Consider the following 25,262-nt stretch of genomic DNA (forward strand, 5'->3'; position numbering starts at 1 on the left):
ACTTCAATACTGAACACATTGCTCAAAAGCTGCTGCAAACACATGACTATTCCGTTCACTGCAACTTCACAGCAATTCAGCAGAGGAGAAAGCATCACAGGGCACCCCTTGCACTGCCTTTATTAAGGGACAGAAGGTTTCTCAGCATGGGAAAAGAAAGGGTCTGGAAGTAGTAAGGGGACTTTGTCTAGTGGCTGTTTGCATGAAAGGCAAGTTGTCCTAGTCAGGAGATCGTGTATGCTTACAAACAAAACTCAGAGCAAACCAGCGTGAACCGTTCCTGCGACCGGGCTGTCAATCTCTCCTCCCTGTGGGAAAGTGGATCTTGGGAGGTGAAAGGCTTCCTGTATTTTTGGGGTCTGCACATGTAAAAATGCATTGGCATTATTCCAGTGAAGTCAGTGATGTTCTCTTTCAACTCCGTTTCCCAGCTGTTTTCCAGAGATATTTTTTCATCATGGATTTTAAAGCCAGAAGGGATCATTAGATTATTTAGTCTGAGCACCATTCTGAGTATCCTTCCGGCCATAGAGTCGTCTCCCCTCAGCTCCTCCTGGGCTCCTCCCAGAGCAGCCATTCCCAGACCTGCCTAGCTGGAGCCTTTTCTCCCCTGGGATCTCAGAGTCTCCTCACATGCCTTCTCCAGGCCTTTGTGGCAGTCTCTCCCCCCTTCTGTCACTGCCCAGGTCTCTCCCTGATCGACTCACTTGATTCATTTCCCTCACCGGAGGAGGCACACTGGCTGTCTTAACAGGTGAGGCTGAGACTCATCTCCCTTCAAAGAGCCAGTAACCCTGTGACCAGCCCCTCCCCAGATCCTTGCCCACCCTGAGGCAAGCTCTCTTCAGTCCAAACTTTATTTCTTCCTTTGCCCAGTGCCAGTCTGTTTTTCACTCCACAGTCCTTCCCCTCCCCTTCCAGCTGACTGATCTCTGACAATACCTGGTTCATCTCTCCCAGCGCTCCCGGCACATCAGACAGCTGGAGATGAAGTCCATCTCCTTCAGCATTTCTATCCCGGACTCTACCAAAGTCTTCCCACTTATTGCCCAGGCCTCTTCCTTATCCACCCCAGAAGTCTGTTTGGGTCATATGCCCCATTTTCCCCAGCTGGGGAGGCAAGATGGCTGTGTCCCAGATGGGGTTGAGGCCCATATCCCTTTAAAGGGCCAGCCTCCCTGTGACAGAGATTGCAGATTTTGGCCCCCACCTAGGCTGGCCAGTTGACAGCCATAGCTTGAGCTCTCTTATATCAGCGCAGAACATCCACCTATTGACAACAACCAACGCCAGTTCCAAATGCCGTGGTGGAGTGAACATCTGCCTGGTTTTACTGTGTCTGTTACCAAGCACCGGGCGTGGTAAAAATGAACATATGGGGGGTGCAACTGCTGAGTCCTAGGATGCACTGTACATTCATTGATCAGTTAATAAGAAGTGGATATCATCATTCATGGAGCAGGGGAATTGAATTAACCAACAAGAAAAGAAGAAAAACAAAAAATCGCAGTGACACGAGAGCTTTCATTTTATTGCTTGGTCAAGGGAACAGTTTATGTTCAGAGGGGAACAAACTAAACAACATAGTCAAGTCAACAATGTAGATCAACATCATAAAAGATTATTCAGCTAAACTCAAAATTGTGATAGCTTGAGAAACAAACTTAATTGTCCCACAAAGCAAATATTTGCTGGTGAAGTCAACAAACATGGCCCAGAGAGCCATTGGCATTAAGATTTGCAATGGCTGCATCCTCTTCCTGGCAGAACAGGCATCAAGCAAAGTTTATGTCCATTAGCAAATGTTTTCTGCTGACTGACATTGGCTTTGCTTAAATTACCGGGGCTATTGTAGCTTCTCACTGTCCGCAGAAGTGTTTGTGGGAGGACATCGGGGAGAGCTGGGGACAAAATCACAAAGGGAAGAGCAGTGAAAGCACTGTGATGAAGATGGCGCTACTTGAAGAAAGCAAGCCACACACTCAGACAATCTTTGAAAACAGTAAGCCAGATTTTTCTCTCACGCCTATCTTCTGGCTGCAGCTGGGAAAAGAAGCCCCCTGCAGCCCTCTGATTCTGGGACTAGAAACATATTGTTCCCAGGTCCTTTAGAGCCATCTAGGGTCTGCTTTAAGTTTTGCTGGCTGCCTATGGTCCTCAGCAGTGTGGTTGTGTTCTGCCCTTCCTGTCCCCTGGTCTGTGGAAAGGGGTGGTGTAGGAGCTAGCTTTGCCAGCTGGGGGAATCACTAACTGGGGAGAGCTACTACCTTTCCAGCCACTTCGTGTCCTCAGAGCAGTGCACAAAGAGGCTGGATTGCAAAAGAAAAAAGGACTCTATGTTTTTGGCCTCTGCCTTAAATTCTCTTTAATAGCTCTGCTTCTGAAACTTTGAGGACCAACCTGAAATGCTTTAACTAATAGATGTTCTTTGCTAATTGCATCAGTATTTCACATTAGGGAAAGGCTGGCTTGTGGAGATAAGAAGCTGATAAAACATGGCATTAATAGCCACCCTTGATAAATTGCAAGTGATTAAACTTTAACTCACTGTGTGCATCAAGTTAAAGTTCAGCCAGACACAATTTATTAAGAGTGCAATGGGGCACTCTGTACTTCATCTGTTAACACACTGGAACTTTGCCTCAGACCCAGAGGTGGATATGAGTACGGGTTTCTTTATTGTGATACTTGTTCCTTTGGACCCAATTGTCCAGTAAACCCTGCATTAGCTACACCACATTCTTTTTGTTTGTTAGTATGTACACGCCTACATACAACACCCCAAAAACCCTTATTAAGTAATAAAAACACCCATTTTGTTAGCAACCCCACCCTAGCTATTGTGCACAGCATTACACATATTACACAGGCATTTTACCTTGAAAATATATTTCTTTGCAACAATTTGTTGCCACAAATCTCCCTAGCCAGCAATTCTCAGGGGAGGGAGGAAGGGGCCATGAGCCAAGGCTTGTTTATGTAGCTGGGAAAGGAAGGGAGGAGGAGATAACACTGCTTTACCCCAAAGGTATCCTTTAGATCCCCACATTTCTTATGCAGCTGCAACACTTATCAATTCTTACAAGCAACAGGGAAGGGCAAAATATGGCAACTTATTTATTAAACAAAGACCTCCAGCTTTCTTATGCCTTTGTCCCCTAATGTCATGGTCTCTACTTAACCCAGACATATCCCAACACATAGTCCATGTTCTGTTTGTATCACCATCTTGTATCAGCTTTCTGTCACGTTTAATGGCAGCTGCCTCTCCTCAGTGTGTTTAGTACATCTCCTGCAAGTCAGCCATCTTGTTCCAGTCCCACAAACCCGGGTGGCCTAAATCAGCTGCACATCTTGATTCTCAGAGCCAAGTTACTTACCGATAGGTGCTGTCATGTATAACTTAACAAGCATTTTCACATCTCATTTAAGTTGGACTGGAGTCATCGTCTCTTTGACCTTCTGACTTAGAGCAAGAAGCCAGTCACAGTGCGTGTTATGTGGGTTATTGCTACAGTGCCAGTCGTGGTTAGGTTGGTAGTGACCAATTCTGTTATTGTCTGGCAGCTGATTGGACACTGAATGGAATGATTTGGAGCTATATGGACTTGTTTCCTCATCCCCAAAATGATCAGCAGAATAGTGGCTGACCGCCAGCAGTCAAGGTGGCAATCTCCACAAAATCCCCAGGCCTGATTCCTCGTGGCATTACTCCAGTTTTACCCTCAGGCCTAGAAGCTGAAATGCTCTCCGTAACCACTAGAGGTCTGTGTGGATATGCTTTGGTCTGACCTTGTGAGAGAATCTTTCATTGCTATTGGGGTGTTGACAGAGAACTTCAGATTGCGCAGTTGTCACACCAGCGACTTTCACAACAACCAAGTGCATGTTTTAGAAAGTGTTTCCTGAGAGAGTGGGGTCAGCTCCTGTTGCCAAGGACTGGGACTTTCCCTCATTACACAGACGATGGGTGCCTCCTGATACTGGAGGGGCACAACGTAAAGGGGAGGACCAGTGACCACTCAACGGTTCTCCTCTGGGAGGAACTTCCAGCCCCACCTCCCTGAGCCAGGGCAGCCAATCACGCCGGCTCCTGGATCCACAGGGGTAGGGAGCATGTGCCTCTGGGCTTGGCCTGGGCCAGCCTTGGCCTTGGCTGAGCAGAGGCCAGGGAACCTGCTCCCAGAGCCTTCTCTAGCATCCTCCCACCCTGTGTCTAGCACCAGAGTTACCTCAGGTTACTGTCCTTCTCCCACTGCACCTCCAAGCCTCCCCCAGCACGTTCAGCCCCTGTCCCAGGTAGCCAGGCATGGGCAGGGAGCAGGATGGAGCTGCTTCTCGTGGGGAGTTGGCAGTGGCCTGCTCCCACCACTCCCCGCCCTGGCCTGGCTGCCGGGGACAGAAGCAGAGCAAGCCGAAAACATGCTGGTGGGGATGGGAAGCTCCGGCTTGCTTGGCCCCAGTCCCTGGCAGCCAAGCCAGGGCGGGGAGCAGAGGAGTCAGGCTCCCCAACTGGGCTCTCCCAGGCAGCCGCCACATTGCACAGAGCAGCAACCCGGAATGGCCAGTGTCATAGGTGATGGAGGCAGGGATGCTGCCGCACGCCATGGCTTGAAGTGTTTTCCATCAGATACAAGGTTTACAGTTTGGTTCAATGACTCTTAGCACCCCCACAATACAAATTGTACTAGCCCCCTGGCCGGCGTGAGAAGAGGCTGGTCCTGCCCTTCCGCTCCCCGCCTGGGTATTGCTACCAGGGATGGATGTCGAGCGTGCCGGGAGGTGGAAGGCCCAGCAGGAGGACAGAGCCTTTCTTCCAGCCCTGCCGCTGGCAGGCCAAGAAATCTGGGAGGTCAATTGAACCTCTTATGACCTCCCATGCACCACCTATGCCTCATTACTCTTCTGAGAGGAGGCAAAGGAAAGATTCAGCACAGTCATTTCCTTCCGTAATTATTCTTTAGGCAAAGTGCTTCTGAGCCTGTCGTTAAGAACACAGTCACAGAGCAGTCCGTCCTCCATTAGTCAAGGGGAGGAGAAGAGTATGGGAATTCAGTCAGTCACTGCACCACTAAGAACAAAAACAAACACAGCATGAAAGATGCTGTAAATACAAAGCCAACTGCAATTATTACTGATACGTGTAAATATTTAAAGAAGCCAATGAATATAAAGTATGCAAGAGCTCACAGACCTCGAGAACATTAATATGCCCAGTGCTACTAATGTGACTGAAGGTACTGCTCAGAACTCAGGACTTTCCGAGGATGGGTAGGCAATTGCCTACCTATTAACTCCAAATGTAAGAAAGCACAAATGCCTTGAAGACATACTATGGATATCCAGAAAACACTGCTGACACCTGAATGACTCAGTAATGAGAGAACACAGGGGAATATACCACAGAAATTGCATGTAACAGCGGCAGTGTAGAGATAAAAGGTTAACCATTCCATTCCTTCACTGTCCTGTCTTCAGCTCTGATGGGAAGTTTATGCACCTAGACTTTCTCCCCATGTGGTCTTTCTTTCTGCCCCTGCATGGACACTCATTTTGGTTTAAAAGTGGCATATTTTTGTTTAGCTTAAGCTGATTCCTAATCAATTTAAGCTAAACAAAAATAAGCCACTCATTCAAATGGGTTTGCACAGTTTTAACTAAATTGGTTTAAAAATCACACCTAACCTTTAGTTCAACCAGTGTGGTTTTCTCATGCAGACAAGCCTGTAGGCTCCTAAGTCACTTAGGCATTTTTGAACATTTTATTCTCGGTTCTTAAAAAAATAACCAATACCCCTCCCTTCCCAGTAAAACTCAATAAGAAAAGTCTCAGATATGTGAAAAGGATACAAGATTTCATTTTTATTATTTAACTTGGTTTAGTCCTTTAGTTTTTCTCTGTCGGTTACATTTTAAAAAAAGTGATCTTGATGAAAAACTAGTCCAAGCAATGTAACCAAATGATAGATGTGATGCAATTGCAACCATCCATCATGGGTTTGGCCTTCTGAGCAACAAAATGGACCAGTACATTACTATAATCTGCACATCCTTGATGACGCACTCTGAGAAGGAGGAGTTCTTGGGGGGGCGGAGGAGAGTCGGAAGGAGGGCAGAGTTTTGAAAAGAAAAGTTTGAAAGGAACTCAAAGCCTGTGATCACTGACAGCTAATAATAAATAATAATACCCAGCACTTATCCAGTGCTTGTCATCTTCAAAGTGCTTTACTATCATCAACTAATTATTTAAATGATACCTATAGATAGTGATAAAATGCCTGCATCCTCTAGGCACCGTATAGGGCCAGATCCCTCTCTGTTTTACACTGGTGTAGCTCCATTGACTTCAGTGGAGCTCCCCCTTGCTCTGCACCTGCATAAGGATAAGTGAGAGAAGAATCATCCCACCTGTAATTCCTTCTGCTACTTATCCACCCGCAACCCAAATGGCTCTGTAAAGAATGGAGAAAATTATTTTGCTTTAAAAATAAGCACATTGCTATGATTTCTCAGTTCTCTCCAGTGCATCCTTCACACTCATGCCACGAATTACAAGTTAATCCAGCCCTGCTATTTCCCCTACTCAGATTCCTGGCTCCAATCTGGAAGAATTCTCTCCTTGGAGCAACATGGGGCACAGCCTGACATCTGCTCAAACTGTACTCAATCCAGGGGTTGGCTCAGGTAGTATTTAGATCAGGTTCAGGATCACTGCAGCACAGTATGCTCCAGTGACCCAACTCCCAGCTTCCCCACCCTGCCCACATGCCTGCTATGCAGGGGGGCAGAAGCAGCTGGCATAGAACTGGCTATACTGACTTTATGCCTCCTGGGGATTTCCCTAAACAGGCATAAATCTCCAGCCAGCTCATTAGAGCATATTGCTGACTGCGTGGCAATACCTGAGCAGCACAAACAACCTGAAAGCAGGAGAGGATCTGGCTCTCTGTCAAGATTCTCCTTTCCTCCCCAGTGTCTGAAATCTTTGTGGTTTTTCTTCTTAATTTTTTGAGCAGTACACATGGAGCTAGTGAAATCCAAGGAGTTACGTCCACTTACACCAGGCCTTAAGTTGGTCCAAGGGGGCAAGTCTACTGATTTATGGGGGGTTACACTAGGATCCTTCATTAGACAAAATAGCATTGATGTGATGTGTGTTACATGCTGAGGTGCAATCCAGACCAGTGAAGAGCTGTCAGCTCTGACCCTATAACCTTTAAGTGTCTTAAAACTTTGCCACTGTAGCTCTCTGCTGGGGATGTCCACAGTCAGAAACAAACATGCGCTTTATGTCTGTGTATTGGGCAGCCCGGTCCAATGTTTTGGATCCAGAAGCCTGCCTGCAATACTACAGATTTCCACTGGTCCCCACTAGCCATGGTTCACAACTGGTAAGGTGACTTCACACTCTCCCCAGCCCAGAATTTTCTCCAAAACAGGTATCCTGAAATGTCCGGCCCTGTCCCGGAGAATCCGCAGAATGTTAACATTCATTGCTCTTTAAAGAGTCAACATCCAACAGTTTGTTACTTTACCTGGAGTTACCAAACAGTTCAGTTCAAACACAGCTCTGGGCTGGTTTGGATTAAAAGTAAAACAAGTGAGTTTTCATTTCAAAGAGAGAGGTGTTAGGTGAGTACAAGCATAAGGATTAAAGTTGGCAATAGTTACAAGAGAAATATAGATACAACGCTTTCGACTAACTAAAAATTAGCAAGCTAAACTTGGTTCAAGGTAAAATCCTCACCACATGTTTCCATCAATATGGCTGACAGAGCTCCTGGGGCAGGATCTATCCTCCAAAGTCAAAAGGCTGGTACCCTTGTCTTCTTAGGTGAAAGAGAGAAACATTGGGTTTCTCGACCCCTCTCTTTTATAGTCCATTGAATCCTTGAAGAGGATTCTTCTGAAGGAGACGTCCAAACAAAAGTCTATTTCCAGCTGTGAATTAGGCAACATGGAGTCTGTCTTGAAGGGAGTGTTCTGCTGTATCTCCCCCTACTTGGATTGTCTGCTAAAATGCAAATTATTTAGTTTGGGCCCCCTCTTGTGCAACTGAATGAACATTAGACATGCGATTGCCTATCTCCTTCCCCCCACCCCATAGTGTGACAATTGCCTTCACCCCTTGTTAGCTTGCTGGGTCTGTTTATGTGGGATGTAAATACATTCTCATTATCTTTCCAAGCACTTTGGAAGTAACTTGCAGGTGGAGAAATGACATTCCTTTATCTAAGGTGAGGTAATTCCTGCATGACTGGAAAACACATTTTAAGAATTATAACTTCAGTTGATGTCCATAACTTTGCATCAGATGCTTGCGTCCACATTACACCATGGTATTAATAACCAGTGAGTCATGAGGTTTTCATTGACACCTTGCGTGACACTTACCAGATACATTTCATGACATTAAAGACTTGGGGTATGCTTGAACTGGTTGAGCCAGCTGCAATTCATTACCAGATATTTTGGTGCCCCTAGCCCTCTTCCTTGGGGCTGTTCTTAATGTCAGTGTGTCACCAGGGTGAGATTTTCAAATCCATCCAGCATTGGCCTAAATATGCTCCCATTGAAGTAAGTGATAAAACTCCTATTGATTTTAATGGCAGCAGAGTTAGGCCAATAACTGATTCTTTTGAAAATACCACCCTAAGGAAAGGAGACAGGAAATGTTTGGGGGCAATAATAATTGATAATAGTATCACTAATACTCATTCCACAATGGTCGTTATCTTCTAGTTTGTCTGCACATTTGACATTATGCATTAAGTGGAGTTCAGTGTTCCAGACTGGCGTAAATTTACAGTGAAGACAATTCTGCTTCACAATTTATAAAGAGAGGGTTCGTTTCCCTCCAGCTGGGCAACAAAATTCAAAGAGAGTTTAAAGCTATCAATTTTCTTCTGCTCACCTATAAGATGAAAAGGGTTCGACCTCAAAGAAACAGATTAAATTCGCATGGCAGCTTTATAGATAAATAGAAAGACCATTCAGACAGAATACAGATCACAAAGCCACTGTATACTGAATCACAAATAGGAATATCAAAAGCAAAACAAGGTGGGTTCAGAAGTGATCCAATAAAAGATATGACCTCCCCCACCTTGTCTCTCTCATATCCTGGAACCAACACAGCTGCAACAACACTGCAACAAACAAAATAATCCAGTGTAACAGGACACCTGAGGTGTTGGAATTAATATAGGTAGACAAGTGGAATAACTCATTTTAAAGTAACAAGAATGAAAAATAGCAAGACGTTTACTGCTTTGCATAAAAAAAGTTCACCTAAAGCAGGGTTAGAGGCTTAGCCTCAGCTCCCATTAGTGCCTGTGGTAGGTTACACGTAGGCCCAGGCCCTCAAAGGTATTTAAGTGCCTAGCTCCCTTTGAAATCAACTTGTTTACTAGAGACCTGGTTTAGAAGAACATAACCCTTTGTGGACATTCCAGTTGAAACTTTTCTGCTGGGTCCTACTGGTAGCAGCTGGCAGTTAGCTTTTGGAACAGAACAAAGGATCCATGGGCTACCCTTCCCCAGAGCTACCAGTCTTCTGACTAACAGAGATCAGTAGAAACCAACAGAGACCCTATTCCAAGTAGAGGTTACTCCATCATTGAATCTCTGAAACCCAAAATGGCAGAGCCCAGTGCAGTGCTGACCATGAAGAAGGGAGTTCAAGAAAACCTTCCTTTACCCCTGTCTGTGCCCACAAAGGAAATGATAGTAACTCCAGCTTTTAGGAAGCCATGGTTTGAAGAGGGAGAGAAAGGTGCCTGTCCCTCTCATTCATGATGTTTGTAGTGTTGTTGTAGTTGTGTTTGTCCCAGGATATTAGGTAGACAAGATGGGTGAGGTCATATCTTGTATTGGCTCAATTGTATTGGACCAAAGAGTCAAGCTTTTGAGCTTACACAGACCTGAAGAAGAGCTGGAGAGCTTGTCTTTTTCACCCACATAAGTTGGTCCAGTATTTTGACGCCCAGATTCCTAGCTCAAGCTAAGAAAATTGCCCAGAAGCAACTGGAAGACGCTGAGTGGCCCTGAGCCTCGCCCTTTATACTATAGTAAAATTGCTTTTTGGAAAATAGAGACTATGGTCAGATGCACCAGTGATGGGTGGCATGGAAGAACCTATGTAGGTTTTCCTCTGCTTCACCTGAGAGGTAGCTCTGGCTTGTGCTAGCGCAGTTCTGCTTAAGGCTGCCGTATGTGTGTGGGTGGATGAGTGAGGGAACGGGGGGGATGGACTGATTTGTTGTTGTCATTCAATACTGCATGATTTTCACAGAGATGTTACTGTCTGCCTTTGTATCCATGCGTAAATACTGTTGCACACAATACCAGGGAATGCAAGATGCTCTCTTTCTCACACCTGATGGCTGGGAGCTAGAGAAGTGATTCAGTCAAGGAAGGTGATCCGAGCAGCTGTGATTTTAATGGACTGAGGAGTAGGTGCAGTGTAGGAAACAAGAAGCTAGAGGGGAGAATGACAGTAATCAAGACATGAGAAAATGACGGACTGGATGAGAGTCTGAGCTGTAGGGATTTCAGTGGGAGTTAGTGCCTAAATACCTCTGAGGATCTAGGCCAGAAAGAAAAGATCAGCTAGGAGTTATGTAGGATGTGGTGGCAAGGTCTGGACAATTGCCAGTGCATATAACATATGTATTATTCTTAGACTGAATGTGTAAACATGCTTGTTTTAAATCAGCACGTTAATCCCAAGAGCACATATTGTTACCTCCAAAGGCAAACGATGATCATAAACCAATAACCTGAACCAACATTACTAATCACTGGCAGGCAGGAAAGTGAGAAATGTACAGGTACAATTACTGGAACATAGTATCTAAGCAACCCTTTTCTCTTCTGTATTTATGGAAGAAGAATGAATCGTATAAGTCAGCGGTTTCACATTTCTTTCTATACTATTGTAGTCAAATTGCACCTGGACGGCAGTCCCAGTGTCTGATTAAGACTCCCAAAAACCCAAGCATCTTTTCTGAGTGGAAACATTTGCAAGTCAAAGCAATCAGTGGAGATCATTTTTACACATGCCAGTCTTGACTGAAGTTCTGAGCCCTGCACACTTTCTTTTGTACTTAGACACTATGTTTCACCGAGCAAATGAAAACAAATTTGAATTTAGCTCAGAAGAGCTTGGCTTTATACAGACTATTTTGTTTGACTTGTCTTGAAAGCCAACAGGGCCTCAGTAGTTAAAAGGATCTTGTGATAGAAGAGGAACTGGAAAGATCCTTTAAATAAGGATGTCTCCAGTACTTCTTGCCCAGGTATGAATAGTATTGGTTGCAAGAGAAGAAACAGGATAACCCTAGGGGAGAAAAAAATCTTCACTTCCATGATACAGCTGGTTATAGATATCCTGAGGCTAAGGGATAGATGCTGTGGATCCTTTGGGAATGTATAATGAACAGATACCTCTATTGGTCGGAATGGGGGGTCTGATGAGCCATATTACACCACTGATTTTTAAAGAGCACTTCCCATGACTTTAATGGTGAGGCTCTGATTGAAAAATAATCAATGGTGTTATATCACCCATGGCATTTCAAATACCATATATTACACCTTTATAACAGAGCCATGGAGATTAAAGCGGAGTTTACTTAGAAGGAGTTTTCAGTTATTGACTCTTTACAGGCAAGTAACCTAGATGAAATGCTCACATAGATTTCCTTAGGCTCAGAGAACCTGCTTAACTTGTGTTACAAAAGAACAAAGATGATCAGTTTAAAGAGTAGAACTGGATGGAAAGTTTTACAGCTAAAGAGAAAACAAACAACTCTTTGTCTTGGGCAATGCACGTGTGATTGATTTTTGCTGGTATAATAGTTTTCCTCTTGTGTACCTGTGGCAAGAAGAAATGCAGGAAACGTAGTCAAATTCATGGCTGGGATGAGGTAAGCGACGGCAATTTTAGTGAAACCTGTGGAAAAATTGACCCATGGAGAGTAAACGCAGTGGGACAGATTCACAAACAGAAGTAGAGGAGATCAACTGGTGTCAATCAATTTAAGAACTGATCCAGTGTAGGGATTTATACATCATTTTAACAGCATATTTTAACAACCTGCTGGGCCAGTTGACTCGGGGTGGTTTGCCATTAAACACAGAAACTTTTAATTCTTGGATATATTGACTTCGCCATGCTCCAGATTGGTGGTGACTGGATATGCTGGCTGTTCATTAGTCTAGGTGAAGTGTCTTGGGGTGCTGCCTGATCTCACTTCTGCCTCCAATGGACACATGCCCATGTCGCTCACACACACATCAACCCAATTAGTACTAATTCCTACTCTGGCTGGCAGGCTTAGCAGAGATGCAGATATAAAGGATGAAATTTAACTGCCTGATTTTCAATGGTGGGGCACATACTTGGCCTACTTTTATATGTGCACAATCTAGCATGCTTGCATACCTACACACATGAACTCACATTATGTACATACAAAAGTAATTTTGCATCATGCCAGAGTGTGTATGTATTTGGGTACATACCGATGCGCACAATTGCTTTGCACATGGATGCTGGGCTTGAAAATTAGGCTTGAATGCCATGAACTTTTGAATGTGCTGCAAGAATCTATTGGAGTATTTTGCTGCTCTCGCAGGAGCTTGTGCCAATTGTGAATAAAGGTCACAGAAGCTCCTGTTTGGTATTATGAGCATTCCTGCAAATCTTTAGTCTTTGGATTTTTCCTGGAATGGCTGCAGATTAACAATTAAACTATCAGAGAGAATGGAAATGAACCCTTTAACTCTGGACTGTTGGCACTGAGCGCTAGAGCTCTTCACTTCCCTATGGCTCGGGCTGTGGGAATCTACACAGCAATGTAGATATTCAGCTTAGGCTGGAGCGAGCCTGATTGTCTACACTGCAATTTTAAGCTGTGCAGACTGAGCCCCGCAAGCCCAAGTCAGCTGATACACACTTTGAGACTCAGTGCCCCAGGTTTTGTACTGCAGCATAGATGTACCTCTAAATGACTTACCCACTCTATGGTGGAGCAGAGAATTAAATGCAGGTCTTCTGAATCCCAGGCTAACAGCCTAATCACTGGATTGTCCTTCCTTTAGGGAAGTTTCATTCCCAAGGCAGCTTTGGACCAGCATACCCAAATCCTCCTTAGGTTTTGTCTATGACGGACTCAGTTAAAGAAATTCCTCTCTTTAAGGTGAGGAAGTTGACCCTTCAGGAGCACTGCTAAAGGAAGTGGGAAGAGCTTTCTGGATCCAGAACAACACGATTCTTTGCTCAGGATTTTCAGGTGAGGCTGCTCCTCTACCAACCTGTGGTAGAATCTGCTTTTTATGAATATGTTTTCCATTCAGTTGCACTGATAGGTTTGGATCACACCCTTTAGGATCTGTTTCTAATGTTGACACTTACCACTCAACAATGCAAATTTTGGGGATGATCCTCCTACAGGTGATAAATTTTATCACATAAACAAGTCAGGTATTATGCATTCTTTCCATCATTCAGTTGATGCCATCACAATCTCACAAGGGTCTGTCTTTTGGCATATTCTTAGGCCTGGTCTACACTGAAAAATCTACACCCTTGAGCGACGTGGTTAAGCTGACCTGATCCCCAGTGTAGACAGCTGAAGGTCGACAGAAGAATTCGTCCATTGACCTAGCTACTGCCTCACGAGGAGGTGGATTACCTATGTTGATGGGGAACTCTTCCCATCAGCATATGTAGTGTCTATACTGAAGTCCTACAGTGGCACAACTACAGCATTGCAGTTGAGCTGCTGAAGCATTTCCGGTGTCGACAAACCCTTAGTTCCTTTTAGAATCTCAGAACCCTCAATGATCATTGAAAATATAATAGAAACTGAATTATTACTATTTTAATTCTGTTTTCCCTTAATTCTAATTGTTATATTCAACAAGAAGCTGTAATAGTGTACTGAATAGTACTATACTCTTAAAAGTTCCTTTAATCTTAAAACTAACTTTAATTCCAGGTGAGTTTATTTATTCCAGCCTCCAGTATGGGAAATTTTATTCTCAATTTTGTTCTACATTAGATAACTTCCAGAGTTCACTATCAAATTACCATTCCAATGCCAAACACTAAAATGCTTTTTATCATTTCAAATTAAACACTTGTTCATTAACCAAAATTAATACAATAAACAACTTGATTATAATTAATACTATTTTCTGATACTAAAACATAACTCCAAGTAATTGTTAAAGGACACTCCCATATTGAAAAGCATGTATATGTAACTCAGCATCTCACTGATACTAAGCAACTTTATTACAATTCTTAAAACAACAGTAACTAACTACAATTAAATTTTTAACTATTTTAACTTGGATATTTAGTGAAATTTAACCCACAGCGCTATACTCAGAACTTCAGATATAATCATACAAAGGAATATTTGTTGTCAATTTGATTTCTCATATAACCATCACAATCTCTCTTTGGGCTATTGGTTTTTTATTTTACAAAGATGATAAAAGTTACACTTAAGCTAGTGGTTCCCAACTTGAAAATCTTGAGGACTTCACCAAAAACTTTTATATTGATTTACATCTTACCAGGAGTCTGGTAAGTGCATGAGACGTCTACAGTGGGCATTTACTTTGTGGTTGTCACATATTTCATATTGTACCAATTACCAATGCAATATTATGCTCTTGGAAAGGTATCAGTCCCTTTAGGTTCTTAATGATTGGAATCTGTACAACTTAAAAAAGTTGGAAACAAAAACAACCCGAGAGGGGTGAACCCCAGGATAAGTTCTTCCCTGTGAGCTTCACAGCTAGGATAGTTTCAAGGATGAAAGAAGGCTGTCTGGCTGTCCTCCTTTCACACAATTTATTGCTCTTTCCAAAGAATAGATAAGTGTTCCAGCAGGCAGCATAAACCTGTAAACTAATCATCAGAAGGGAAACAAAGCACTAATTTGAACCTCTCAACTCTCACCCAGAGGTTTTCTGGGCCTTATAAAATGTAGGTCTTTCTTTCAATTTCAACATTAAACCCTATATCAACTAGTCCTTAATAATAGGTTGCCATTTCTAAATACAAATAAATGACATCACACATTCCTCAATGAAATTTAACACCTAACATGCCACTCCTGACTGAATCAGTGTGTATGGGGATTAGTTACCATCTACAATTAGTCTCTCATCCAAGTCTTTTTCTTTGTCCCTTATACTGGGAAATTGCATATAGGACATCACCATTTGTTTATTAAATACTTTTTAGTGGATTCTGCCAATGTCCATGAATATTATAGTTTGGTTCAGCAACTGAATACTACTAAACAATAGTTTAGGGTTCCCCTTTTCTTTGGGTTTATATGAGAATAAATCCACACATGGCCTTTTCTACCTCTTGGGTAAAGGGCTAACTAGCTAACTCTCCTCAGCCCATCCCAATCCACGAATTAGGCACAGCTCTTCCTAATCAGGGCTACTCCAGAGCAACTGCTGTTGTTGCAGTGCCCAGAGTGCTCTTTCAGTTGCTGTTTCCCAGCACTCTGTCACACATCTCCCCGCTTACCTGACAGGAAGGTGTTTTCTTTACCTCATACTGGAAGTGCTACCTCGTGGGGCTCCCTTAGTAATCCTCCAGGTCCCGCTTGTGGAGCCCACTCATTCTTCACCCATAGAAATCACTCTGGTGGGGGGTGGTCACCTCCGTAGCTTGGTTTTGGCCCACAACTGTTCACACCATGGGTATCCTGAGGTGTTGCTCTTTCTATTTTCCTCCTTTGTATCTGCTGGTGGCTCAAGGACTGTCCCCTGCCCCAACTCTGTCACAGCCCTACAAACCTTGTGCCTGACCACTACTGCTAATGACGACAGGGAGATACTATTTTACTAGTTCCTTGGACCATCCGAGAGGCAGTGTGGTCTAGTGTTCAGATCAGAGAGCGGGTGCTTCCTCCCTCTCGCGTCCGCCTGCGGCCCCCACTGATCAACTCCTCCGCCTCCCTCCCAGTGCCTCCTGCATGCTGTGGAGCAGCTGTTCAGCGGTGTGCGGGAGGCGCTAGGATGGAGGGAGAGGAGCATGGACAGGGCGCGCTCGGGGGAGAGGGTGGAAAGAGGCGGGGTGGGTCTGGGAAGGGGTGGAGCCTTGTGGGAAGGAATGCAACGTATGTGTTGACAAAAGTGACACAGCAGTTTAATCTCTTGAACTTTGCTGCTTGAGCAGAGGTCTTTTCAAATACAAACAGTTTCTACAGCACAAATCCGAAGTCCCATAGCTAACCCTGAGGCATATAGGAACCATCAGGATCAGAATGGTAAGTACTCACACGGGTTATAAGTACATTAAAAAAAGTAAATTGTGTCCAGTCATATTCTGGGTCTGAGAAATTGACACATTCAAAATCTGGGCTATCAAGTTCCCCACCGAGGCTCTTTTTAAAAAATAATTTGATAGTTCCTTGCACATCAACTCAACCTCAAAACTACTGGTAATAGCTCAACCAAAGGCAAGTGTTTAGGTCTGAGTTCCTTTGCCAGACCTGAAGAAAAGCTCTGTATAGCTGGAAAGCTTGTCTGCTTCACTAACAGAAATTGGTCCAATAAAGATATTACCTCACCTCTCTCTAATATGCTGGGACCAACGTGGCTACAACACCACTAGAGACAACTTTCTTTTCTGTAAACTTTATATTTGGAATAGTTTTCTGATCACTAATAATGTTTTTTTTACAGAGCCTTTGACATAAGCCTATCAGAGTGCACAAGAATTTCATCAGTCTGTTACGTTTGAAGACCAAGTAAAATTATAGTGACATCTAGTGACCATTAAGATTTCACAGTGGTACCGGCAGTAGCAGTAGAATATGTTGCCGGTAGAGAACATTTTAATCACACAGTATTCAGAATTCGATTATTAAAATCGGTAAGAGAATGAATTAAAATGCTGATGGATGTAACAACGTGGCCAACCCTATAATTTATTGAAAATAGGCTTGCAAATTCTTAAGAATGCAAAGAATGATTACAAGCAGGCCTGGTTAATATGAATGCATCTAAAACAACATGTTTTTTCAGCCTGAAATACAGGAGAATGTGGTTAATAGAGAGTTCTCTGTGGTCAGAGAAACACCAGATCACCTGCCTATCCCCAATAAGAGAAATTGGAGAAATTGAACGTAGCAAAGATTTGCAATTGCCCATTTATTAAATGTATCTGTATAAATAGCTAGAGCTGTACAATTTAATGTGAAGACAAATATCAATGTATAGAACAGTTTCATGGTCTCTATAATGCCAGGTTGTTAAAAATAGTGATTGCGCTTTAATTCCCCCAAATTGCATGTCAGTTTGAAATCCCAGGCAGGAGAGTACTCTCCCTGGATCTTGGGCTGAGAAGACCTGCACTAGGACACACATGGCAGTGACAAAGTCTGAACTTGGACTTCTTTGGACGCATAAGACTCAGCTGTCTCCTTCTGCATTGAGCCAGGGGTGCTTGCTGTCATTTTAACCCCCCAAGGGGGTAGAATAGCATCCTGTTTAAGACCCACAGTGGTGACTGAATCCTAATGCCTTCACAGGGGCTGCCACAGACCCGCTCTGCCATCCCTCATCCACCCAAACTGCTCGGAGGGCAATAGAAATTTCAGGCATTCAGGGAATGCAGGACTGGATCATCCTTAGCAAGGAATCAGAGGGTGCTCTGTCCGCTTCAGAGTGGTGAGTCTGCTCTACTTAGCCTGTGTAATGACCAGGGCTCAGCTGGACCATCAGCAGAAGGGCTCACACCTGGGCACCTCTGGTTCTTTGCATAAGCCTCTACTGCTTGAGCTAGAAGACCTCTCTCTGTAAGCCAGTGCTGCAGCAGGCTCATCGCTCTCAGGCCAAGCCACCGCTAGACGGGGGCAGAGCACAACACTGAGCAGGGGGGGTTACCCTGCGAAAGAATAGTCCCCATCGCCAGCAGTGGGCCTGCTGCCCAGGAGCTCAGCTGCCATACGAGGGGTCAGCATGTATCTCTTGAACTCATTCCAGAGCCTTTTCCCAGCCAGTGGGTTCTGACCTGGGGGATGGAGCAAGCACCTGGTGCTGCTCCCGAATGACACTTTCTAACTGACTGAAGGGAAGCTGCTGCTGAGAGCTGGGGTCAGCCTTTCCCTCTGAGTTGGAAGATCACTGGGAAGCAGGTTCTTTCAGGGCATGATCCAATGCCCATTGAAATCAGTGTAAAGACCCACTAAGTTTACTAGGCTTTTCATAAGGCTCAGGGGAGGGATGGAAGGGGAAATGTGTGAGGAGATCTCCCCTGAAATCAAGAATGTTCTGCAAGGAGGAAGCAGTTAAAGGCTGCGTTGTGGGTTCCTTTAGGTGTCGGACTGACACCGAGCCTGGCTCTAGTTAGTGCTATCAGTCCCTCACGTTCCTACAACACCCCAAATGGGGAAATTCCTGGCGAGATGCTGTCTGATTGCTTGGGGTTTGGCTTGCTCTCCAGTAAAACACTGGGTTCTGACTCTGTAAGTATGACAGGATCTAACCTGGACAGTGAAATCTGTTAAGTGTTGCAATCTGGACAATTATCTTTGTCTGTTTACAAACATGGAGCTTCCCAGGGGATGTCTGCCTATGTCAGGCAACCTGTTCCCTTGATGATAACGTGGCTTGGACCTGAGCACAGTCACATGGGGTGAAAGACCATCCACAGATGGCAATGACAAAGAGCAGCAAAGTACTGAAATGTGTGACAGGTTGTGCAGTGGGTTACCACAGAGATCTGTGCCTGAACTTATTTATCTGCACCATCAGCAGTTTAGTGAAATGTTTTGTTGATATTAAATTAGGATGTTGCTGAGCACAGAGAATTAATACAAAAGAATCTAGAAATAGTTGAGGCTTGGGAGGAAAATAGCAAAATGAGATTTAGCTTAGAAAGATTCACACTACTCCTTAGGTGGAAAGCAATATGAGTTATACCCAGTGACGGGGGGATACTACATAGCAGTAGTTATTCTTTAATTCTTGTGTAGCATCCAGAGACTCCAGTCACTATTAGAGTCCCGTAACGCTTGACATGGTTCAAACATCCAAGAAGACACAGCCCCAAAGAATTTGTATTCTACAAAATCTACTGTAATCCACAAATAAATGTAGCGGAGACAAGGGATAACAAATTAGACACTAAGCTCCTGTAGCAAGATGAGGCCCTGAAACATAAACCCTTATCAGAGGCCCGGTATGAGGCCTAAGGCCTGAACTAAAGTAATGGTCAAGACTTTGTTAACATAAAGCAAAGTGAAGCTGTGAGCCAGAGACAGGCCCTGCTCGCAGAAGCTGGCAAGGAAAGGGCTGATGTTGCAAAAATCCATATACCTAAAAGGTACTGGACACTAGAGATACAAACATATGCCAGGATGATACCAGAACACTCCGATACTTGCACATTACACACACAGATAACAAAGAACAGGTGAACCCATCCTAAAGACGGGCAAAAGGGTACTATGATGGATGGAGTTGTTTTGTTCTAACCAACATGGACATGGAGAGAAGCGGCACCTTGCTGTGTAGAGGGGTTGTACCTTGCTACGTAGAGGGGTTGCACCTCAATGTGTCAGGAATGAGGTGTAACTTGTTTGTACTTGTGTATAAGAACGTCTCCCTGGGGTGTTGTGTCTGTCCAGCCTTGGGGGCAGTGGAGTGTCCCGCCACTGACTGAGCTGTGTCCATTGTCAGGGAGCACATACGTACTAGCAGAACTGTTGACATTTGATCCGAGGAGCTAGAGACTGTGTTTCATTTGCCAATAAACCTGGCCAGGTGCCTTCATGCTTTATCAGAGTCTGAGGTCATTGGAGGTTCTCTTGGGGTCTGCTCTGTCAGCTATCTGCGCAGAGCCGGGGCAGCACACAGAGGGAACACACGCACGCAGCTGACTGTTATCAACATTGGACAGAGCAGAGCACCACACCAGTGGAGTCTGACAACTGCTACAGTACAAGAATTTGGGTTTGCTGCCCAATCAGCACTAGGGTTTGTGTTTGTGTTCAACAGTGCTAGAATCTTGTCATTCTTGTGACATATCAAACAGTGAAAATCTTATCAGATCAACTGTTCAAGAACTTTCAGCCCTAAATTCCTGACCAACACTTAGCTGCCTAATATCCTGAAAAAAGTACCACCCTCCGATATTATAATGTTACTGAAACTAACTCTTCCTGATCCCAACCAGTAGATTTAGCCACTGAAAAAGACAAAGCAGTGTGTGTTCTAATGAGTAGAGTTAGAATCCTCACTACCTCAGTGCAACTAAAATTTGCTAGCTCACTACAGCTGAACTCCTCCCTCCTCTGGCTTTGGTCAGTTACAGAAGAGAGTGAAAGTGACCTGATAAAAGAAGGCGTTTCTCTCAAGAGAAGCTGGAGTACTGTTGTCTATTCCCAACTTCACCACATAAAGGACTGAAAACCGAGCCAGACAGTTTAGTGCCTAAAGAAGCAAGAGAGTGAAAACTGGTACACTTGTGGTTGAGCTGTTTTTACAGATAGGACACCTTTTAAACCCAGAATCTTTGTGGGTGATTTAGTCATAAATGTGCATTCAAATCTGGCCTATGAACAAACATCGCTGGAAATGGCTACACGGCATAAGAATTGAGAGTGAATGTTCAGCCAATTTCAGACTTGACTTCTCTTGTGTCAGTGTAACAGACTTACTGGCTTATTCTCTCAATTATCAGCCTCAGCCAGAATACACATTCACATCATCTGGCTTGGTTCAGATGCCAGTGTGAAAGGTGACCCAGAAATAACCATGCCGGATGGACAGATTCAGACACTTCTGATGTTATGCCTGGTTCTGATAGTTGTAAGCAATAATACATTTTATTTTGTTTTCAAAGCCAACATACTTTCAACACATTTAAAATTAGAGCAGCAACAACACAGTAAGATTTCCCTTTCAGAGGAAAAATCTTTTAAAATACTGTCTTTACTTCTGCCAAAAAAGAAACAAAAGGAATTGAAGTTGGATAGCAGTGTTGACAATATCTTGTGATATTTCGTGGTTTTCTTAAAAATTTCAAAGCTGGAATCAGGTGGCAATCTCAGATTTCATTTAAAAAATTTTTTCTAGCCCTCCAGGTTGCTGTGAAAAGCTTGAAAATGTGACCCCTAACTGCGCCAGTTCCAGAACGTAAATAAAAGGAACCCAAATTTATTATTTTTTAAAATCTCATGATTTTTAAGCCAATTGTGTGATTTTGGGGGCCTGTCATTTGAACCTTTGGGGTTGACAATACTGGGATAGCTACAATTTACATTTCTATCAATTCTGAACAGCACCGGTTGGGGACATTTCTGGCCCTGCCTGCATATTGTCCTAATTGGGAGCAATATTGTTTTATATTTGGGGTATTTCCCCCATTTCTTTCATATGATGGGGTTTTTGTGGGTTTTTCAGTACTGCATACTGATAACTATCCCGACTGAATACTTCTTATATCCTTAGTGTAGTAAGTTTTAAATACACAAATCATGTAAACCAAGGAGGAAGTGCTACCTAGAGAGCAGCGCAATGGGACTTTTATCTCTTGGGCTTCTGACACCTTTATCTTAAGGCACAGAAGGTACCTGAGAATGTTTGAGACCTCTTGGATCAATCATCTGTGCTCTGACCAGTCATTCTGAATCTGATCCTCAGAGTAGGCTGATGTTTGGTGGTTTTAACTCTGGGTATAACTATTAGCCTATTTGTCCATATCAAAATCCCTGCTCCCTTCACAAAGGGCCACCAATCCCCTGGGTTTTCTCCACCAGGTCCTGGCTTCTCTCCTGCATTGCTTACCGTGAGCTGTGATCTTGAGTAGTGATCTGTGCCCACCCAGGACATGATATCCTGGGAACAGCCAGCTAGCCTGCGCACCTGGGTTTGATCTGCCGCCGTTGCTGGCTGGCTTGTCTTTCATTCCCCCAGCAGCGGAAAGGAGAACCTGGTCTCATTGCTGGCCACGCTGCCCTTAGTACACTGAAGTTTGGCAGACCCCAGAGTGCATTGATTTGATGGGTGGCACATTCCCTAATTCCAGTGCATTTGGGCTCCCACTCAGGCCCCAGGGTTTCTAAGAGTCAGGAACAACGGCAACAATAAAGGCAACCCATCCTCCCTGCTGTATCTCACATTATGTAGTGGGAGGGGAAAATCCCCTGGTGGAGATGATGCTCTGTCACAGTCCTTGATTTCCTTCTTTTGGAAAGTGAGCATCTCCTGCCTGCTCCTAACACCTCACTTAGACCAGTGAGGCACGAAGCTGGGGAGCTGAGCCACCAGGGATGGTGGTGAGTAAGAGGCAGAAAACGAGCCCCTCTCATTCACCCCTGCTAACGAGAGGAGAATGGAGCTGCCAAACTCACTGAAAGCCCACAGCACCAGGAGTGCTAATCTGCTTCTAGCTCCTGTCAGCACTAAGAGCAGAAGACAGTGGGATGAGTGCCCTCTGCCAACCAGCATGAATAGCACAGGAAATATTTAACCAAGCGGTGCCGAGAAGGCTAGCCTCACAGTTAAAGAACTGGATCAGGGCTCAGGAGTGCTGGGTTTCTGGCTCCCACTATGACATTGAGTGAGTCCTTTAAACCCAGATCCTCAAAGGTATTCAGGTATCTAACCCCCCCTTAGGTAGGCACCTAAATATCTTCGATAATCTGGGCCACAGTTGTCTCCCTGACTCAATATCCCACCTGAAAAATGGGAACAATACCACTTCCTTTGTCTGACTGGTCTATTTAGATAGTAAGCTCTTCTGGACAAGAAGTACCTCTTAAAATGTGTACGTGGAGTGCCTAGCACACCTGAAGTCACTAGGCACAACGGTAAAACAAACAAACTCGTCTCCTTGTCTTCTGAAAGGGGCTTAGTCATTTTAAACAATCAGGGCGTAAAGAGGTTCTGCTCCTATGATGGATGCCGACACTCATCTAAGCATTTCAGAAACACACAATTGTTTTTTTACTCACCATACAGGTAACATGAACATCACAGAATATTTCACCAGAATTTCTTATAATGGCTCCTACAAAAACCCGGATTTGGAGACCTTGACTGCAATATTCCAGCATCACATCAGGGCTGTTCCTTTTGAAAACCTCAGCATCCACTGTGGGGAAACCATCAAGTTAGACTTAGAACCAGTTTATGACAAAATAGTGAGGAAGAAACGCGGTGGCTGGTGCATGGAAAACAATCATCTCTTATATTGGGTTCTGAAAACGCTGGGATATGACACCACCATTATAGGAGCAAAAGTTTACAGCCCAGAAGAAAATGCATATAATCATCATATTAATCACCTTCTGCTAAAGGTGGTCCTGGATGGGAAAGCCTACATAGTGGACGGCGGCTTTGGAATGGTCTATCAAATGTGGCAGCCAATGGAGCTGATTTCTGGGAAAGACCAGTCCCAGGTTCCCGGCATCTTTCGCTTCACGGAAGACAAGGGGATTTGGTACTTTGAGAAAATCAAAAGGAAGCAATACAATCCCAACCAAAGCTTCTCTAACTCCAATAATCTGGAAAAAAATGCATGTAAGAAAGTGTACCTGTTTACCCTTGAGCCAAGAGAGATAGAAGATTTCAGGCCCCAGAATGTGTATCTCCAGACATCTCCAGATTCTCTGTTCGTAACAAAGTCCATCTGCAGCCTTCAAACCACTGATGGCCTTTGGGCTTTAGTTGGGTGGAAACTCACCAAGGTTAAATACAATTACAAGGAGAACATGGATATGGTGGAAACCACAACACTTACAGATGAGGAGGTGGAAAAAACAGTGAAAGACAAATTCAGAGTAATGTTAGATCATAAACTCATCCCAGTTAACAGCAGCAGATTGTCTATGGTTTAGTTTATTGGCCAGAATATAATTTGCTACAACTACGTCAAATAGAATCTCTTTCCCAGCATCCAATTATTGCAAACAATGAAGGGCTAGGCTGTCACTTTCTACCTCACATAGAACAAGGGGTGGCACGTAGCAGTGCTACCCCAGCAAAGAAATTGTGACTCTTGGAGCTACAATTTCTTCCCTGTTTCTTCCCTGGCTTCAGCTGATAAATTAAGTCATCCAGGTTTATGCCAGTAGCAGAGTACTTTCCACTCTGTGTGGGCTCCACTGCGCCGGCTGGTACATGGGGTGGGGTTGGGTGTGTGGGCTGGAGGCAAGTTTCTACCCCGTCCCTGCTTCTTTAACCCAGAAGGCAAAGTGAGGAGGCCATGCAAGGAATCCCCTTATGCCTCCTTGCTCCCCTGCACTGCCATGTAGAGCAAAACAGACTCAGGCTCTAAAGAAATGCTACATTACAGCTGAAATTTAATAGCCAGAGATGCTAGGACATTCAGAGCTCAGGTTGTCACAGTCACCCTAGGTCTACCCTCTTTTGCAATTGCATTAGGAAAAGGGTCTTTCATTATGTAGTCACCTAGCTGCACACCTGTGATATACCGGGATTAATACTTATGGACTGACTATTTGCAGCTATCAAAATGGCCATGGATGAACACAACTGCAGCACTGGGTGGGAATTTCCTGCCCCATTTGTGGCTCCTCACATAACCTGCAGCAGCTTCATAATATAACCACAAAGGGGCAATTCTAGGGAACAATTTTTGAGGCACGGACCAAATATTTTTGCATTTATAATCCTGACCCAGCCATGGTATCTCTGCAACCCACCGTCCCCTTGAAATGCATATGATTTCTACTCATCATATTATTGCATATTAATGACTTTTACTCTCCTTCAGGAAGCACTTGGTCATTTCTTTCTAATCAATCTACCAATTGGTCCTACACTCATCACTGAGACTTGGGAAGGGCTGTTATTCCCCTGCCCAAAACAACTAAACATTCATAAAGACGGTTCTGTTTGTCATGATTATTTGTACGTTCAGAAATATTTTATGAAGACCAGCCTTGTACAATAAAATATCTGAGGCCCATTTTGTTGTGTGATGTGCGTGGTTGTAGCCATTGTATGCACTGGTTAATAATGGGCTGCGGGCTTACAAAATCTTAGTCATACACAGAGTTGATACATGAGTTAATGGGATTGCTTCCTTATGTGAGGGGCACAGGAAGTGACCCGTGTTCTGTTGGTTTTATTGACCAACAGCCCAGATTCCTTTTCACATAAAAAGTTATTTAATATTCTGGTTGTTGACGATGAATGATTAAAAAGAAGCTTTTGCATTAAAATCAAGCTTCGTATCAGTTTAC

At 44.0% G+C, this 25,262-nt stretch overlaps 1 protein-coding gene across 5 annotated transcripts; it reads left to right on the forward strand.

Annotated features, from left to right (window-relative positions):
• Positions 1-1,882: 1,882 nt before the first annotated feature.
• LOC120384422 (arylamine N-acetyltransferase, pineal gland isozyme NAT-3-like) lies at positions 1,883-24,978 on the forward strand. Of its 5 annotated transcripts, XM_039503096.1 has the most exons (6): positions 1,883-2,002; positions 13,206-13,298; positions 16,220-16,310; positions 16,729-16,918; positions 17,577-17,715; positions 23,014-24,978. In XM_039503096.1, the coding sequence occupies exon 6, from the start codon at positions 23,019-23,021 to the stop codon at positions 23,889-23,891; it is 873 nt and encodes a 290-aa protein (XP_039359030.1). In that variant the 5' UTR covers positions 1,883-2,002; positions 13,206-13,298; positions 16,220-16,310; positions 16,729-16,918; positions 17,577-17,715; positions 23,014-23,018; the 3' UTR covers positions 23,892-24,978. The 5 variants fall into 5 exon arrangements, with proteins under 5 accessions (XP_039359030.1, XP_039359032.1, XP_039359033.1 ...); XM_039503098.1 differs by lacking the exon at positions 16,220-16,310; XM_039503097.1 differs by lacking the exon at positions 1,883-2,002 and having other exon boundaries at positions 12,819-13,298.
• The last annotated feature ends 284 nt before the right edge of the window (positions 24,979-25,262 follow it).

This window comes from Mauremys reevesii, linkage group 16 (genome assembly GCF_016161935.1).
Source record: "Mauremys reevesii isolate NIE-2019 linkage group 16, ASM1616193v1, whole genome shotgun sequence".
Lineage (NCBI taxonomy): Eukaryota > Metazoa > Chordata > Testudines > Geoemydidae > Mauremys > Mauremys reevesii.

Bases quoted from the DNA above. Each gene is read 5' to 3' on its own strand.
- LOC120384422 (XM_039503095.1), top strand. From the start codon at position 1,945: ATGAAGATGGCGCTACTTGAAGAAAGCAAGCCACACACTCAGACAATC. The intron at 2,003-13,205 runs GTAAGCCAGATT...CCTCTCTTTAAG, and splicing joins TCAGACAATCTTTGAAAACA to GTGAGGAAGTTGACCCTTCA. The intron at 13,299-23,013 runs GTGAGGCTGCTC...CTCACCATACAG, and splicing joins TCTTTGCTCAGGATTTTCAG to GTAACATGAACATCACAGAA.